The 17,542-nt window shown below is 36.1% G+C and overlaps 1 protein-coding gene across 2 annotated transcripts in view; it reads right to left on the bottom strand.

Annotated features, from left to right (window-relative positions):
- The window catches only part of CAMKMT (calmodulin-lysine N-methyltransferase), a 217,984-nt gene that overhangs the window by 44,263 nt on the left and 156,179 nt on the right, over positions 1 to 17,542 (bottom strand). For both annotated transcript variants that reach the window (XM_027681985.1, XM_027681986.1), the window contains exon 4: positions 2,546 to 2,606. In XM_027681985.1, the coding sequence (XP_027537786.1) occupies positions 2,546 to 2,606 (61 nt within the window). The remainder of the gene's footprint in view (positions 1 to 2,545; positions 2,607 to 17,542) is intronic.

The raw sequence follows: 17,542 nt of genomic DNA on the forward strand, positions 1-17,542 counted from the left end.
ATGGGGAAATTAATATTATTTATATATCTCTCCATATAGTTATGCCTAAAAGCCTTTTTATATTAAAAAGAGAAGTTTTAAAGAAAGCTGTATGCCACAAAACAATTACACATGAAGAAATCCGATCCTTCAATTAGCACTTAAAACTGCAAGTGACCTACAAACAATACTGTTATGAACAACCATGGGAACAGCAAACGGTTAAGCCACAGAAAACCAAACGAAGTTAGTGTCAAGAGCCTAAACTGAGCCCGATCAAAGGGCTGAATACATGGCCTAAAAGGCTGCTTTTAACTTAGACCATACTGTGCTGTTATTAAGACGTGCATGTGAAATATAATTTGGCGCAGAGAGTGTGCTGGATGGGAGCTTGCAGGGGGAGCCATAAAGAATGTCCTCCAGAGCCATGGCCTGCCCCAAGAGGGGAGGAGGGAGCGATGCTGACCCCACACCGAAACTGTGTGAAGCAGCGTCTGGGGCAAGGCAGAGCCACAGTTTAGGAACACACTGCTTTATAGCAAAATCTGTGGCAACTTATAGCTGGCAGAAACATTCCCAATGAGACGTTTCTGACAGGCATAAAATGGAATTTCAGCTAAATGGTTTGGTTGGGATTTTTTTGGTGCATTTCTTCTTCTCCCCCAAAATATTGACATCCAAAAATCTATTTTTATCTGGAAGTATCACCTCACTACTCACTTGACACTGATGTCAAGGAAGAGCATCTAGGATGCTACATCAGTATACAGATGCTGATATTTTGTTCACTGAGGCGAACAGACTAGGCTGTATGACTGTGTACTAATGCTCACTGTCTGGATGGGATAGATTTATTTTTCTTAGACCCCAAATTTTATTTGAAAAAAGTCTAGTTGTCCTATTTAATCAAAATGAGACAAAAGATGGACATAGGTTGGAGGAACAAGCTGTACATAAACCCAGTGAGAATGTAAAAACAGATGTGGGAAATTTGCAGTTTGTGGTTTAAATACAATGATTGTAAGTTTTTCTCACATAAGTTTTTATTTTCATAAACCAAATGTGTTATATATTAAAAGTATATACATATGGTTTCATATATTAGACTTATAAGGGACTTAATCCTTTATAAGAGTCATGCTTACTGAAATGAACATAGACAGTATTTAATGTGAGGCACACATATACACATAAATATTTATGCATACAAATAATTTATTTTAGTGCAAAGTTCCCTTAATAGTAAATTTTAAAAGTTGTATCTGTCTCTCAAGCAATATTTAGTGACATTTATTAATGAGAATTAAAATAAGAAACTCTACTCTGAGAGTACTGTCAAGAGGGCATAATTCTGAGAAATCAGGATGTGAAACTTCCCATTTACTCCTTGGCAGTTTGACTGATTACTGTCTCCGAGTGTCCTGGCTTGCATACCCAAGCTAGGAAAACACCCTTTGCATAAGCAGCACAGGGAGGTTTGCTGTGAGGAGCCTCGGAGAACAAACAGAGCACAGGAGCCACTGCGTGGAGTTGGACAGCAAAGTGCTACAGGGACACCACTATGGCAGCAGAAGTCACACAGTGCAATGCCCAGCTGAACTGAGAGGAAGGAGCAGCAGCTGCCAGGTTAGATGTATTGGCTGCCTTCTCTAATGGGCCGGGTTTCATTCCGCTGATAGACAGAGCAGGAATGAGACTCTACGAACCAGGGCACACTTTGGTGCCAAGTCTTTGATTTCAGACAGGAGTCTAAGCAAGTTGATATGCTTGCTTATTTGGTACAAGGGGCAGGGACTTACAGCTTGGTCTTCCTTATTTTACCAACACCATATGTACACAAACTGAGGGACTTTGTACGCTCCAAGCTGGTTTACTTGGTATTAGCCTTACACCCTCACTCAGAACACAATTTATGCCTCCAAATGCATTGCTATAATGGCTTTCACTGCACCCCATTCATCCTCTGGAAAATGAACTTCAAGGATTTCCAAGTGCAAATCTCAGTATACCCAAGGGGAAAGAAAGAGGATGCAGGATGGATTTTATTTTTAGATGTTCCTATTGGAGCCCTGATGGCTGTCTTCTAAAAGTTTAGAAAATGTGAAAAAAAAAACCAAACTCAAATAAAAGTGCAGGATGTTTCAAAACTATTTCACAACACTCCATTACTATATGCAGTGCTAATTCCTCCACTACTACATGCAGTGCTTATTATGTATTTTCTCAGGTAATATTTTGCTTGCTTTTGCAACAGATGTCAGTTTAAAGAATATCTTATTTTTCCTGACCTTCACAATCAGTACTGATCGATTGGAGCTTCACTTTTGTTTCCCAAAAATCAAAGTGAAATAAAACGCCTTGAGTGGAAATCAAAAGTCTTTGACATATAGCAGAAAGCTTGCTGTGCAATATTAGTACCCAAAGGCAGCTCAGAATTCTTTGTTAAGAGCAACATGCTTTCACCTTGAACATTTTAAATTTAATCTGAAGACTTAAATCATAGCAATCTTTACCATGCAGATACAATAAAACTAACAGATTGGAAAATATCTTTTTATGTCTGTACCTGAATATTTCATTATGCTTTAGGCAGTAGTAAGCCAACACTTCTTCAGATGGCCAGAGACCTATAAAACAAAGATATTCACTTTCTTAGAACAGATTTTTTTTTTGTCTAAAATAATATTTGAATGCATATTACCATTTGCAGACTTCTACCCACTGTTTCATTTTCTAAATCTGCCATAATAGCATGGAATAAAGAAAAAAAGAGAAGACCTATGATTTACGCATTAGATTTGAATATTTCATAGATTTCATCTCAACTAATTATCAGAAATTTATAGATACGTGCACATATGCATAAACACACATACATCTACACATAAATGTGCAATACTCAAGGACTTTAAAAGTCATATGAAATTCAACTCATTTGGGCATTCACATGAACATCAACCTGTTCGTACCAGGCCAGATGCAAGGCCAATCCTGCCTTGTAGCCTGTTTCCAGCAGGGGACAGGAGCCCTCTCCTTTTTCGTTAGCTATAGATATAATCATACTACAGTCACTCCATTTCTTCCCAGTTCATTTTTATTTAGCTCCTTTTCTCTTAGTTTTTGTTAAGTCAGGCAACAGTCTGACTGTAAGGAATACTGACCAGCAGCACATGCTAAAGACAAATGCAGGACTAGGGCGATAAAACAGTGTGATTTCTAGTTGTGGTTCAAGAAATTCTTGAGGAGAAGAGGAAATACAAGTGGTAAGTTCTGTTTAATAGGCACTGAAGGATTTTTCTAGTTGTTCTGTGGAGCGTGGTAAACTTTTCATAGCTGCAACAGGAAGCTCCACAGTTTTACCCTGCTGTATAAAGAAACACCTCCTCTCTCTTGTTTTGTACTTGCATCCCTGTCATTTTCATTTAAATCCCCCTAGTTCTCCTATTGGAAGAGAAGGAGCAATCTCACTTTTTTCACCTAATCTGAATTATTCATGACTTTATAAGCTTCCATCATAACACTTACACTGGTCATCATCATTAGCAAGTATTTAGGCACCCATGCAAATTTACTTCTTCAAAATCAGTCAGTCAGGAAACTCCCTGTTTCATCAGACCAGTTTTCCACCTGACATGAACATCTAACTGAAGCGCCGTGGGCCACGGAGAGGGCAGCACAGATCCTGTGTGCCTTGCACGCTCTCCTGCACTCACCAGACTCCACTGCTGGAGGCAGTCTGGGAAAACAGACTCGTACTCGGGCACTTGAGTTAGGTCTGCAAAGGTTCCCAAAGTTAAAGGAGGATAAATCAAAGGTCTATGCAGCCAAATTATGGTTGTGTGTGTTTTTCATCTGTTATTGCTCAGCAATGAAAAAACACGTTTACATGTCTGTCTACAGGTAAAATCCAGGGTCAGCTTCCCCCCCCCCAACACACAGCACTATGAGTTAATGAGACAGAAACTTAATATTATGAACTACAGACATTTCAACAGTTTCAGTAAACTTAAAACAGACATGTAGAGCATCCTTTAGATACTTCTAGACAACTGAATTTCATGCAGCTTACTATGTATGTGCATCCTTTAGATAATTTTTAACAATTTTTTTGTTCTCAAGACTTTAAAAACATCACAACATTTTTAACAGAAGCAGAGTTTGTGAGAAAAACTGTCTTCCTTTAAATCACTTAGAGCCTGATTGTAAATATCATCAATATAATTCTTCCTTTCCATCTAGTAAGTATTCTGAACTCATAGTGATTAATAATGAAAATTTATTAATATCTTTCCTGCATGCAGATCAAGCAAAAGCCTAGACAAGATTTGTCCAAAACTTTGCTTATAAGTTTTGTATTACAAAGATCTCAAAGAACAACAAAATAGAGTGATAATACATATATATGAAAAAACCACAAATGCAATATTGGTATTTATCCTGTTTATGTCAGTTTAGGCTGATCAGGTGTTTGTGAATGTGCTATTTTGCTTAGGCTTGCTAAGGGTGAAAACAAAATATTCCCACAAGACTACTCATTCTTTAGTGAAACATGCTAAGAATTGTACAGGGTTTTCTATCTCCCTTTGAGCATTTCAATGCTTTTGAGCATTGAAATATGCTAAAATGACAGATTTTGCAATAAATATAATAACTGTTTAAATACTTTAGTGTATAATATAAAGAATGTTTCAGTTTGCAGTGACTGCTGTATACTCAAGCAATAAAAGTGCTTTTTTAATATTTAGTGAAGACGCAGCTAATTTAATACCATTTAAAATACTTATATCTCACATTAAAAAAAACCCCACACCCACAAACATAAAAATCTGAAACCCTTTGATAGCAACTTTTAGCCTGAGTGAATTTTAAAAATACTTGTCAACTGTAGCAAAATCCTTCAACATCTGACTTTTCAATACCCTCAGTCAAACATCTCTCACTTTTCTACACTTATTATTGAAAGGGCACTTTGAATGGTGTCACTGAATCTTTTATGAGGGGTCACTGTTCTTTCCCCTGCTACCATGACAATGTTGATACCGGTTGAAACTGCAGGTGAATCAGATAGCTCTGTGCTGAGAGAAGGGTAAAGCACCTTTGGAAAGACAATGCTTTTCTTTAGGCAGATGCCAGCAATGCACACATCTCTCCTCCCTGCTGCCTTCCCCACAGGGAAGGAAGTATCACCTCTGCAATGATATAAGCAGCTGGCAGCTAAAGAAGCAGAAGTCAGGGGGTCTTTCACAAACACGTCTCAAGTGTGGAAGCACCCAGCTAAGCCAAGAAGCCAGAAGCCAGAATACCTGTGTTAATTTTAGTAAAGGAAAAGCTTCTCGTGCTTGAACAGGTAGATAAGCCTCTTTACCTTCAAAACAAGGATCAGCTTAAAGATCCATGTGGAGGAGTTTGCATTCTGTCTTCTTCCCCTTCACTCTGACCTACATTCGCCAACACAATGACCTACATTTTGAAGTTGCAAGTATAAGATAGTTCTGCTTCTGTTAGAAAACATACCTCTGTAATGCAGAAATGCAGTAATTCCTATGAATTAACAACCACTAGGTTGCGAAAAGCATAATGTATTTCCTGCAAACACATACATATGGATATGGATTAAGTTTCCTGTGAACACACTGAAAATAATTCTTTCATATTTAAAATCAAATTATTTTCATTTTGATTTCCGAATTTGATTATAAATACATAACATTGGTACCTATTTGCATGTGCAACTACTTACACGATAGTAAATTATTTACATATGTATAGGCAAAAGAATATCAAAAGACCCCCAAATGGTGCTCATATTTACAAGCCTATGAATATACAAGTCCTAGACAGAGAGACTAAAAAATCTCACTGTATGAGGAAACAGAGAGAAAAAAGAGGTTTTCTTGCAAAAATAAATATTTTGCATCATTTACTGGAGGTTTTAAAACTCTTTATCACCTTGATAATTACAACGTGAAAACAGAGAATAATTGCCAGAAAACACTGGAATCTCTATTGACCACATAAAAAAATTAAGCTGCATTGCTGTTCAAAGGAGAGCCTCAAGAAGGGGCATGTCTGAAGACAAGGGAGAGAAACAGTACTCACAGAGCAACGCCTACCCACATTTCAACTCTTGGCAGGTATCCTTTAACCACTAGTATGGAGTAGGGGATCCACTACAAATGTGCCATCAGAGAGATGATGTCTACTTCCAGACAGCTTTATCATACTTATTACAGTAGAAGGGATAGAAGAACGTTGTCACTAAATTGTATGATGCTGGATAGAGAAATGCTTCATGTGCGTCAAAGAGACATAAAAAATGCAGGCATTTCTATAGCACTTATCACCATATCATAAAATCTCACCACAGTAATGGAGTCTACCTCACAAGAACTTGATGGCATCATGAATTTCTATCGTCCCAAGTTGGCACATTAGAAACCAAACAAAGAGACAGAGACAGATTAAGTTACTTAGACACATATAATGAAAATATGGGAAGACCGAGCAAAACAACCTGAGCAACTCTTACACCCTGTGGTATGATGTAACCAAAAAAAGACATCCCAACTTTTCCTATAGAGGAACAACACTAACAAAAATCACAATAATGCTAGTAACACATAACTTTAGTTGATTTTATTACTCTCATAGTGCTTCTATTGGAAAGTGTCAGGTCCTTCTAAACCATGTATAGACAGCCTCCTGAGGATGTATTGTTTTAACCATCAGGTGGAGCACCACTAGTCCAAAGCAACACGAAACTGTGCTTCTTCTGCATCAAATCTAAAAATGCTGAAACCTGTATGATAGTACAGGAAATTGTCTACCAGAAATAAATTATCTAGTATTAAAAAAATAATAAAATTATTGTTTCTCCTCTGTTGCTTTTTATCACCTATTTTAAAGAATGCTGTCACACCTTTGGATAACAAATATTGAGATCTGATGTGAAGTTATAAAAGAACCTGGTGTCAGTAGAAAAGAATTTTGAGGCATGTATTTTTAAAGAAGACATTTGATTATTGGAGTCATTATGTCTCAGCGGAGCTCCACAGGTACTTTAACTGGGATAGTGCAGGATTAGTGGAACTCTGATCTGCTACCTGCCAGCACTGCACACAGGAAACATAGAGGCAACTGGACGTGACGGGTGAGCTGTCCCTTGAAGCTCTGAGTAGGAGTTATAAGCTGTCCTACAACTACTTAACTCACGCTAGGAGATTAAAAAGTTCCTTTCCAAGCTGAGCCAAATTGAAAGCATTTTCATATTTCCCTAGCACTTCACCTAGCTACATGTACAGATGTCTGATCTCAAAATTCAAATTTTGTCTTTTATTTGAACTATTAAACTATAAGGTATCTTCTTATTCATTTGAAGTCTCAAGTAAATTTTGCACAAATCATATCTTAAGCAAAGACAATTTAAATTTGAAAAGTCAGTCATTTTGCCTATATGAATATACTCAAAAAGATCTTCTTTTCTACTATGTCCTGATTCTTGACTACATGAAATCACTTTATGTGCTTTAATATTCCTCAAAGTGAGAGGAAATAAAGCAGTTTGAGGTAAAGAGATCAATAACGTCTCAAAAGTAGTACCAACAACTGCACTGAGTAATGATGAATTGTTTTCTGCCCTAAGTACTTTTTATCTCTACTGACAACAATTGTTGGTGGAGAGCAGAGAAACCTTTGGCACTGCAATGGGCTGCACAGAGGTGTTAAATTAAGTAAGGATCTAGACAGGTAATTATTCCCCATCTCTTCTCCTAAAAGACTAGAGTAGATGAAAAATTCCCAAAACTAAGGGTTACTGGTCTACTGGAAAAGGCTATCCTAGGAATATAACATAAGGAATACTAGGAATTTAAAATAAGGTTCTACCATTCTTACTGCAACATTGTCATAACCCTAATTGTACAGTATCGAATGTTATTTTCTACTGACTATGTGACTATATCCACATCACATGGGAAGGTAAGTTTGATGATTTGATCCCACTTAGTTTTTCTGTGGATCACCATGCACAGCATGCACAGCAAGAAGCATTGTCCACCCGCTGAAGTTTCTGGAGAAGTAAGAGAGCAGGTCAAAATCAAGGTTCAACTTACACTTTGGAGTTAAACTTCAAACTTAAACTCTAACAAATATTATGAAGCCTTCTGTCAGTGGAGCACTAAACTTCACTTGCAAATCAAAGAGAAAACATGAAATTATGAATAGGACAATTAAGACTACATACAAAGTGGATACACAGTGAATGTCTGCCAAATACATCTTGCTAGTAACATATAACATGGGCGTTCTAATTTGAGTAATTGCTTGAGTAAAGACTACCTGTACATAATTGCACTGCTGTAGTTATTTGGCATGGATAATGCCAAAAATACTTCTAACTCTAAACTCCCCTCAAACTCCATACATTAAGCCTCTTTTCAATACAATTTTATGATAAGAAAATGTTCCTCAGTATAGCCAGGGAGTAAAGATTTTATTTTCATTCACTCGTTCACACAGCATACAAAATGTGACACAGATGAAAGGATAATCAGTAATTCCTGCTACCTAAGATCCCACCTAAAGCATATTGAATCTAAAAAACATAAACACATGTAATAAGGCACTAATACTACAAATATTCATTTTTTAGATAGCATAAAATGCATGCCTAGAGGAGTGGAAACCTTTCATAGAAAATAACTTCCATAATAATCTAAAGTTAATCTGGTCACTTTAGCAAAATGAAGGAATAGAGGGAATTGCTAAGCAAGGAAAACACCCACTGAAAAAAATAAATCTTGTTACTTCATTCTGTTTGCAGCACACGAAGAAGTTTAAGTTTACACCCATCTACAGCAGAATTGCATAAAAGAGGAGTTGCCAAGTTAATTACAGATGGTGTGCCTGGAATTGCAAAATTATTGACTACAAATTTGAATTTGAGAGCAGATCTTCAAAAGGACAACAGCTACAGAGTAATGCGCCCTTCTGGACATTTGGCAACTTCAAATGCCAACAATTTTAAGAGCTAACCTGTCTTGAAAGTCCAATTGTCTAATCTGTGGCTCTGCATTCTGAAATTTACCCCACGAGTATTTGCAAGTGAGCAACTTCAGCAGTAAATGCAAACAGTGCAAAACAAGAAAAGTATTTAATGGCCTTTACAGAAGCATCTTATATCTATGCCTTACTGCACCTGGCTTTTGCAGATGGCAAACCACCTTTTAAGTCCAGTGAAGAGGAGTAATTTGAGGCAGGGAGAATGGCTAGCTTACTTTTCCACAGTGGGAAGGCTATAAGTGAGTTTGAAAAGGTACAAGAACACCAGAAAAAAATAGAAGAGAATATAAAGAGAAACAAGTCTCACCATTTTTTCCCTATGCACATACATTTTGTAGAAATTCTTGTCTCTCTTCCAATCTAAAGCAGAATTCATGATATTCAGATCATTGAAAAATATGTATAAGCACCGGCTGAGATCTTCAGCCTCAGCAAAATGGCCTCAGCACTGTATCTCTCACTTTCATTCTCATTATTATTCATGACTAAGAGGGAAACATGATGGTCTGCAATCTGCAAATTTCTTTTAGAGTGCAAACTTAAGAAGCTCGGTGGAAGTGATGTGGAAATACAGTAACAAGTCAAAGCTGTAAATGTACGCATATCCCTTCCATAAGAAAAATCGGAGAACTGTACGAATCTACTTGTATGATTGTCTTTAACATCTTTTTCAAATGAATGAATTTGTGTTGTGTGTGCATGGTTTTTTTACCTAGTTTTCAAATAGTTATTAAAAATTAAACAACACTGGAACAAACCTTTTGTGATTATAGCCTTCATTCTCCTGCAAAAAAACTGGATCTATAAATTTATGTACCATTGTAGATGTAAATTACAAAATTTTATATTCAACTATATTAAAACATCTATTCCAAAAATGATTACCAGTTGTGAAAAGCAGACAGGCTTATCACTTGCTGTCAGTTGTTCATGTCTAGTTAAGCAATAATGTGCTAAAACTGCTCTTTTGTTTTGTGTAAGAATTTTGGCAATAGAAGAAATGAACACTCGTTTAATAAAAACTCAGGCTGCTTTTTGCTTTGATGGAGGAAGCAGCTGCCTGTTTTCATTTGCTGCAGAGCAGCAAAACCCATCAATATAATAAGCAGCTTAGATGCATCCATCCACAGCATCTGTAAGGATATAGGGCTATTCGCTCAAAACCAATCCTTGGTTTAATTTTAACAAAGATGTGTCTGACATATTTGAAAATGCATTATAATAGGGTTTTGAAATACTAGCATTTTCTCTTTTCTTTTTAAATACTTTTCACAGATTTCTAAAGGCAAGTATACATATTGGAGTGATAGAAATGATAAAACAAATATTACTATAGCAAACAGCAGAACTAGCCTAAAAATGCAAAGATGGAACATTAAGAGATGCCTTCTGGTTCACAGAGTCTCCTGTCCCTTGAAAATACAGAAAAATAGTGTTTCAGTCTTTTCAATGAAGGGTTTTTTCATCATAACCAAGGGCAGAGAAAGATACTAGAAATAAGTATCACTGACAAAACCCCTGCGAAGATCATAGATACATTACACAAATATATTTCCTGAGATACTCCTTTCCTTCCCCACCTTATGCTTTGTTAAAAGTAAATAGATAATTGTTTATTTCCAAAGACACTTATCAAATTATTTTCTACTATTTCCTGAAAGTATTATAATTGTTATTGAGTTCCAGCAGTGTGAGTTTGTCCCAAGTGACAACTTCTGATTGCAATAAAAAAATTTTAATTAAAAGTATAGTTATAGGAGTTTCATATGTAATTACAAAAACAGGAAGAGAGAGATAAAAGGCCATCTGAGATAGAAACCACAAAACTCTATTTTCACTCTAAAAATGTGATATGGCACATCTATATTATTAAAAATTCTTAAGACGTTATTATTATTTTAGTGCTGTTTGGCTTTCTAAGACCTTTTTAAGCTGAGCTTTTAGATGATTTGCACATTAACTGAGAAGTCAGATAATTCTTAATCCTCCTCTTTTTCAGATCCAATAATGGATAAGGGAGCATCTTAGCATGATCAACTAGCAATCTGCCTAGTCTGAGTGGTAGTACACCTGAATTTAGGATTAGTCATCCTGTTTTCATAATATCTGATTTAAATGAGCACTCATTCTGAGAAGCATAGAAAAAGAATATTCGATGATATTTGAACTGTACCATTTCAATATGTAAGAATAAATCTGGAGTGCTTGCATATTTACTTGCTTCACAAACAAGAAACTATATAGAGAAAGAAAGATTTTAAAGAGCCATGTCCAGGTAAATACTTAGTTCAATTAAATAACTGTTTTTCTTCAGTATTCAGAATAGCTTACAGATATAGTCAACCATATCCCAGTTGTAGTCTTGTATTTCTATTTAGTCAATCCCAATATCCTAATTTCACCTTGTCTATAGATGAAGTGAGGAAACTAGTTGGCTTGGGGGATTTTGCGTGGTTTTTTTCCATGGGATTTCACCATTATTTTGGGTTTGTTTGATTGGTTGGTTTGTTTTGATTTTTACAGCTGTATCATGGGTAGAGAAGGTAAAAACCCGTAGATTAACACTGGTTACTAATATTGCTTATCTTCCTCAAGTATTTGATATAGAACATAGAAGTTTCAGTAACTGCCCTATGCACCCTTATGTAATGCTCAAGATAAATAAAGCGGACTTTCTTTAGGGGATTTTGATTGTGTGCAGAAGTGGTGTCTATAGCTTGGATTTCTTGTGTCTGGTTTGTGGTTTGTTGTTTGGTTTTTTCCCCATCAAATTAACTAAACAAAGACAATACCTTTTTGGTTGCAGTAGCTTCGCCATTCAACAGTTAACCAAATTACTAGAAAAGTGTCTGATCTGTACTGCCAGGAGATATTAATTGGGTACAAGCAGAAATAATAACTGCATGCACAGTTAAGTTTGAAGGCTTTGGACCATCTTTGTCTAACAGAACAGTTATCTTAGTACTTAGAATTTCATGTACTGGCAAATAGTAACCATGCAACCTTCATAAACTTAAATGAAATCATTAGGTCACCATATTGAAGGAGCCTTTATTCTTTCTCCAGGGGTATTTTCAACCAGCGCTAAGTGTGCAATTTTCAAAAGTCTGGCAACAATACTGCAGCAGGTGCCCAAAATCTCCCTACATCCCTAAGCCTTGTTTTCATCTCATGTGAGAAAGGATTTGTAACAAGTTCTTTAAGTGAGAATGCTGCACAAAGATGAACCAATCTCAGACATCTATTTACGGATCTACATTCCATATGAATTTAGACTGTAGGAGTTAAGGCAAATGCTATCATTGCTACTGAAGGAAAATATTTTTTTTGTGAAAGGCCAAGGATTAAACAAGCACAAACATCCTCCAGGTCCTTCCAGGTCAAGTTTGACATACATTCATAGGGCAACACAAGAAAACTTATACTACCATTGCTCATGGCTGGTTTTGCCTGAACAGGTTTCAAGAACCATAGCTGTTATCTTGCACTTTTCATGAGCACTAAATACAACGGGCTAGATCTTCAGCTGGTACAATGCCAGTGTATGCCCAGCTAATGAACCAGCCTTGAATTTGAAGTATGCATGGTCTTTCTGAGAAACAAAACAGCCTTTATTATATTAGTACATGCTAGTATTACTGCTTTGGATCATTTTGTACAGTCAATCCAAGGGTAGGTAGCCTTCTCAAGAAATCAATGTTTCAGTGGGTTGTGTTAAGGGAGGATACAAAAGTGACAAGAGTATAATTTAGTTTCCAAAGTGACCTGAAATATTAACAATCAATTTTCCCTGATAAACTTTCACATTTCCATGTTACTGTAATGAGCCATGACCTAACTGACCATATTCTTATTTTACAAGGCATAAATAATGCAAAAATGAAGTACAGGTACTACAAAAATTCTGCTGAAAAACATTGTAGAACTCTATAAACACTCTTCTATACTCTGACACAGAAGTGCTCTTTGATCAAGAATAATGTGCTTTGACCAAGATATATAGCTTAGGGACTTATGCCATTTTTCAGTGTTGAAAGAATTTACTTCAGAACATCTAATGGGCTGAGTCTTAGAAACAAAGGAGCAAAAGCAAAACAAATCATTACACTCAATTTAATTAAATGAAAGCCTGAAAAAGCCTATAAGCTAACCTCATAACAATATGTTTATGTTTATAGTTGGTAGGTCTGCAAAGAGAGTTGATCAAATTATTAATTAAGTGAGCACACATTCTCTGACTTCAGGAATTGCTCAGTTATATGCCAGCACAGAAATTGGACCCCATCAATTTGAGTAGGACCCTGCAATTTGAGTAGGAGGCCTGTCCCCTGTGTACTACATTCCATGGTGACCACAGACCCTTGGGTAACCCTAGGATTCTCCCTAGGGAGTAGCAAGGTGTTACAAAATGCAACATAGGTCACTTCATTCTTTCAGGCAGTTTTTAGTAACAGCAAAGCCAACACAGTAAGTCATCAGTTACTACAGCATTTCTTCCACAGATAGACCTTGAAACACTATGTTAAACCTCATGCCAAACTTCCATATTAGCAGGTAAACTCTTCAACATCTAGATTATGTTTTCACTTAATGAGTTTTGAGCTTAGACTTTACAAATGGAGAGACAGGTGTATAATCTTCTGAAAGTCAAACTTTTCCCTTAAGTGTGTTGTGACACCATTTTCATATAGCTCTTAGTAGAGCTATAATAGAGTAATAACACTGTAATAATGAGGAAAGCCACTTGTTTTTTTAAGGAGTTGTATAGCACCATTATAGTAATCAGCAGTTAATAACAAATTTTAGCACTTTCTTGTTGTTCTCTTTTTCTGTTAAGAGTTTGAGTCACAATATAAGAGTAATTTCCTGTTACTTCCAGGGAAGGGAGGGGGTGGAGGAAGACAGGATCATGAAATATATGCAATTTTCACATATAACACTATGTTGAAAATGTAATTCTCTATGTGTTCTTTTCTAAAAATATGTTCTATATTCCTGAATTGTCTTTGCTATCAGGAGCAGGATTGAAATCTCCACTTTAGTATTTATCTGAGGCTGTGATAGCTCAGTTGTCTGCCTCCAAATGCCAAGATAGGGGGAATCTCATCAACCGGAGACCAGCTGCATGATGGGCAGTTAATAGATATATCAAACCTTAGGATATATGCTAAGCTGAGGAGATGATTGGTTGGTTGATATACTGATTGATTAGCATAGGGAGAATGGGTTTCTTCTTGACAACCTAAGATTATGCTTCAGCTAAGCTCAAATTGCTTACACCTCTTCTATTGGGTTTAAAATTACAGTCCTGTCATCTAAAATCTCTCTTCAATGAAATTTTTACCATATATAAAAATTAAAGGGAAAAAGAAAGTAGGTGCAATGGGTAAGAGTAAATGGAGTAGATATATTTCACACTACTGCTGTTGGTATCACTAGAAAAAGTTGATAAGTAAATCCACTTGAAATATGTTACGTATTCTGTACACTCCTAGAGAGCACTTTACAATAATTTAGAAGGGGGGATGGGGAGGGAAGTTCAAAGTACTAAAAAGGAAGCAGTGCTGATATTATTGCTTTTAAAAAAGTACAGTAGTTATTAAGCAAGGTAATTATACAGTTGTGATACTACCAATACATTTTTGTCCCTCTACAGGCATTTCCTAGGTTTCATAGAAATATGTTTAAATTATATTATACATGAGAGAAATACCATATAATTGCAATAGAATGCCTCGCTTCACAGAGAAAGGCTTACATTCTGCATGCTAGAGTTCTGTATTTTTCCTTGAGAAGTCCAGAATTTGCTTTCCCATGAAAGCAGATAGAATGGAATTTCGTTTACAAAATATTTTAGACTGCATCATTAGCAGGGCATGGTACTTAAATAAAACTAAAGTAATTTTTAAAAATTACTATACTACATAATTATATGTTGCCATAACAAATGCATTTCTTGCATGTATCATCCATTTAATTCCCAGAATTACATGTACCAGGCTTTGTCAGTTGAGAAAGATACAAATGGTATTAAATACAACATTGAAAAAAACAAACAAACTTTCTATTATCTTTAATTTGATACTTCCAAACACTATGTAACAAAAAGAGAGTGGTTTATTAAGAATGTTGAAATCTGCATTAATAAATACAACTGGGTTTCTCATATTTTTTTTCTTCCCTTCCGTATCTGCTATGAGCGGTAGGGGATCAGCTGCAACTCAAATCCCCAGCTGAACAACCCAAATACAACTGAGTGAGCAGACTTAAAACAAGGCCATTTATTGGTGCCTGTTATGCAAACAAAGCATCCAAGTCTTAGAAACAGATGTCAACTGAAGCATATGCTTACTGTAAACTGGAATTTGATTCTCTTTATAAAAATAGACTTAAATGGGCCTTCAGAGACTAGGCTGCCTCTTGTTGTATACCATTGCCTAACTTGATTCAGCCTTAAGCTTTTCAAAAGATGAATAGACTGATATCCAAGGGCAAAAAAATAAGAGTAAAAAAAAAAATTAAATGGGAAATAAATGATAACATGTTGGAGCAGTTCCCAGAAGCAATTTTACAGATTTTCTCTAAAAACACAAGACAGGAAGTTCAAAGCACAGCACAGGTCACCTATGGCATGTTGAGTTATCATTTTTATACCACTTAGGGTGAAAAAGTGACTTTATGTTCAAGTGGCAAGTTTAGTACTCTGCTTTTTCTTCTCCCCCCCTTTTTTTTTCACCTCTTCTCACATCTTGATGCCTTTTAAATGTCACTTATTTTACATGAGGCAGTTGGTGGAGACATGAGTCAACAGCAATCAGAACCATTATCCCCTGCAGCGAGCCCTGGTCCTAATGCATTATGACACCTTAGCTGGCCAGCCACCGATTTACCTTTCTGCTTCTTAGGGAATTAAGTGGCATCATGTGAAAATGGTTGTGATATGAACAGCATGGGCATAACTGGTATTAAATTTACCTCTCAGCCTAAGTGAATTTTCCTCACATGTGACTAATCAAAATGAAAGCTGTGGACATGGGCAGATCTGGCCAGCACTTCTCCACCCCTGGGATTGGGGCTATTTTGTTTTATCTCTTTGTACAAGCTGGCAGAAGTTTAAAGTGAAGGGGATAATCCAGTGCTGGTGTCTTTATGAAATAACATCCTTACATGAAGAGGCTTTTAACTGTCTGTCGCTGTCCTCTCAAAAAAAAAGAGCGTGACAATCTCATTTTGCTGAGCACCCTCCCATGAAAGGAGAAAATAATAGCCATAACAGCTATGGCTAGTACTGACCTTACATGATCCATTATCCACTAAACACTTTAAAAGTCAGTTTTACATACACTGTGGGGGAAATTAGAGAACTATCACAATCATTTTCACTTTAGTGAATTTGTCTTCTGTTTGAAGTCAGTGACTTGATATCCTCGTACATAACTCTCCATGTCGCTCCAAAAAAAGAAAGAGGAAGTCTTGCTGTAAAAATCGATCTTGTGCAAAAAGGTGGGAAATACACCATACTTTTCCTATTGTGATTAATAAAGATACTGACAGCAGTGAAACTCAATTTAGCATGAACTTTCTTTGCAGTAAATGTGAAATAATACAAAAATCATTATATAATTTAGAAGTGTTCAACATCAGTACAAAAATATTTTTATCAATCATTTCAGCTGAGATAAGTAGGTGCCAAAGAAAGTGCAGGCAGAGCAATTATCATCCTGTGCAGTCAGAAAGATATTTATTCACAGACCAGAGTGGCTTGCATTTTGCTACAAACCAGCTGTGAATGTTACTGATAATAACAGCAGTGCTAGATTTTCCCAAAGTACCATAGTCTCTTTCTAACAGCTCAATTGTACAGGACAAAACCACTTCAAGCATGAAGTCCTCTCCTACTTGCAAGACTGCTCAACTTTCTGTGACTGTGAGAATGAATTTCTAACACATGAATTTTAGGCATTTACTGTTTGCTCTAAGTTAAAGTCAGTAGCTCAAATGAGAAGTATTTCAGCAATTTTTTCCCAATAAATGCTGATTAAAAGCTATGATTCAGCACCTAAAATTTTAAGGTTAAACCAGTCTATTTAACATAAGTTTTAGGTTCAAGTTGCTCTTTATATGCATGAAATTTGGCTATGCATTAAATTAGTCTATCTTTTTTTCTAAGATGATTTAATTCTGCTTCACACACCAGGGTTTGCTAAGTCCAGACAGTGCCAAAAGACTGAGCTTGCAACAATCTGTTCCTGTATGTAATACATGTTTGACTGGAGAAAAAATAATTTAAAAAATTTAAAAATTAGACAGTAGAAACCTATCAAGACTAAATTATGGCATTTACAATATCAAAGCATACTTTTCTTACAGAAAGAGAGACATAGAAATACACAGATTTACATAAAAGTATATATCTCACATACAATATTTCTTTTTTAAGAACCTAAACAAGCACCAACAAACACCATAAATAATCTTTACGTTCATTTTTAGAAATGATTGA

Source organism: Neopelma chrysocephalum, unplaced genomic scaffold (assembly GCF_003984885.1).
Source record: "Neopelma chrysocephalum unplaced genomic scaffold, ASM398488v2 Primary Assembly neopelma1_61b, whole genome shotgun sequence".
Classification (NCBI taxonomy): domain Eukaryota; kingdom Metazoa; phylum Chordata; class Aves; order Passeriformes; family Pipridae; genus Neopelma; species Neopelma chrysocephalum.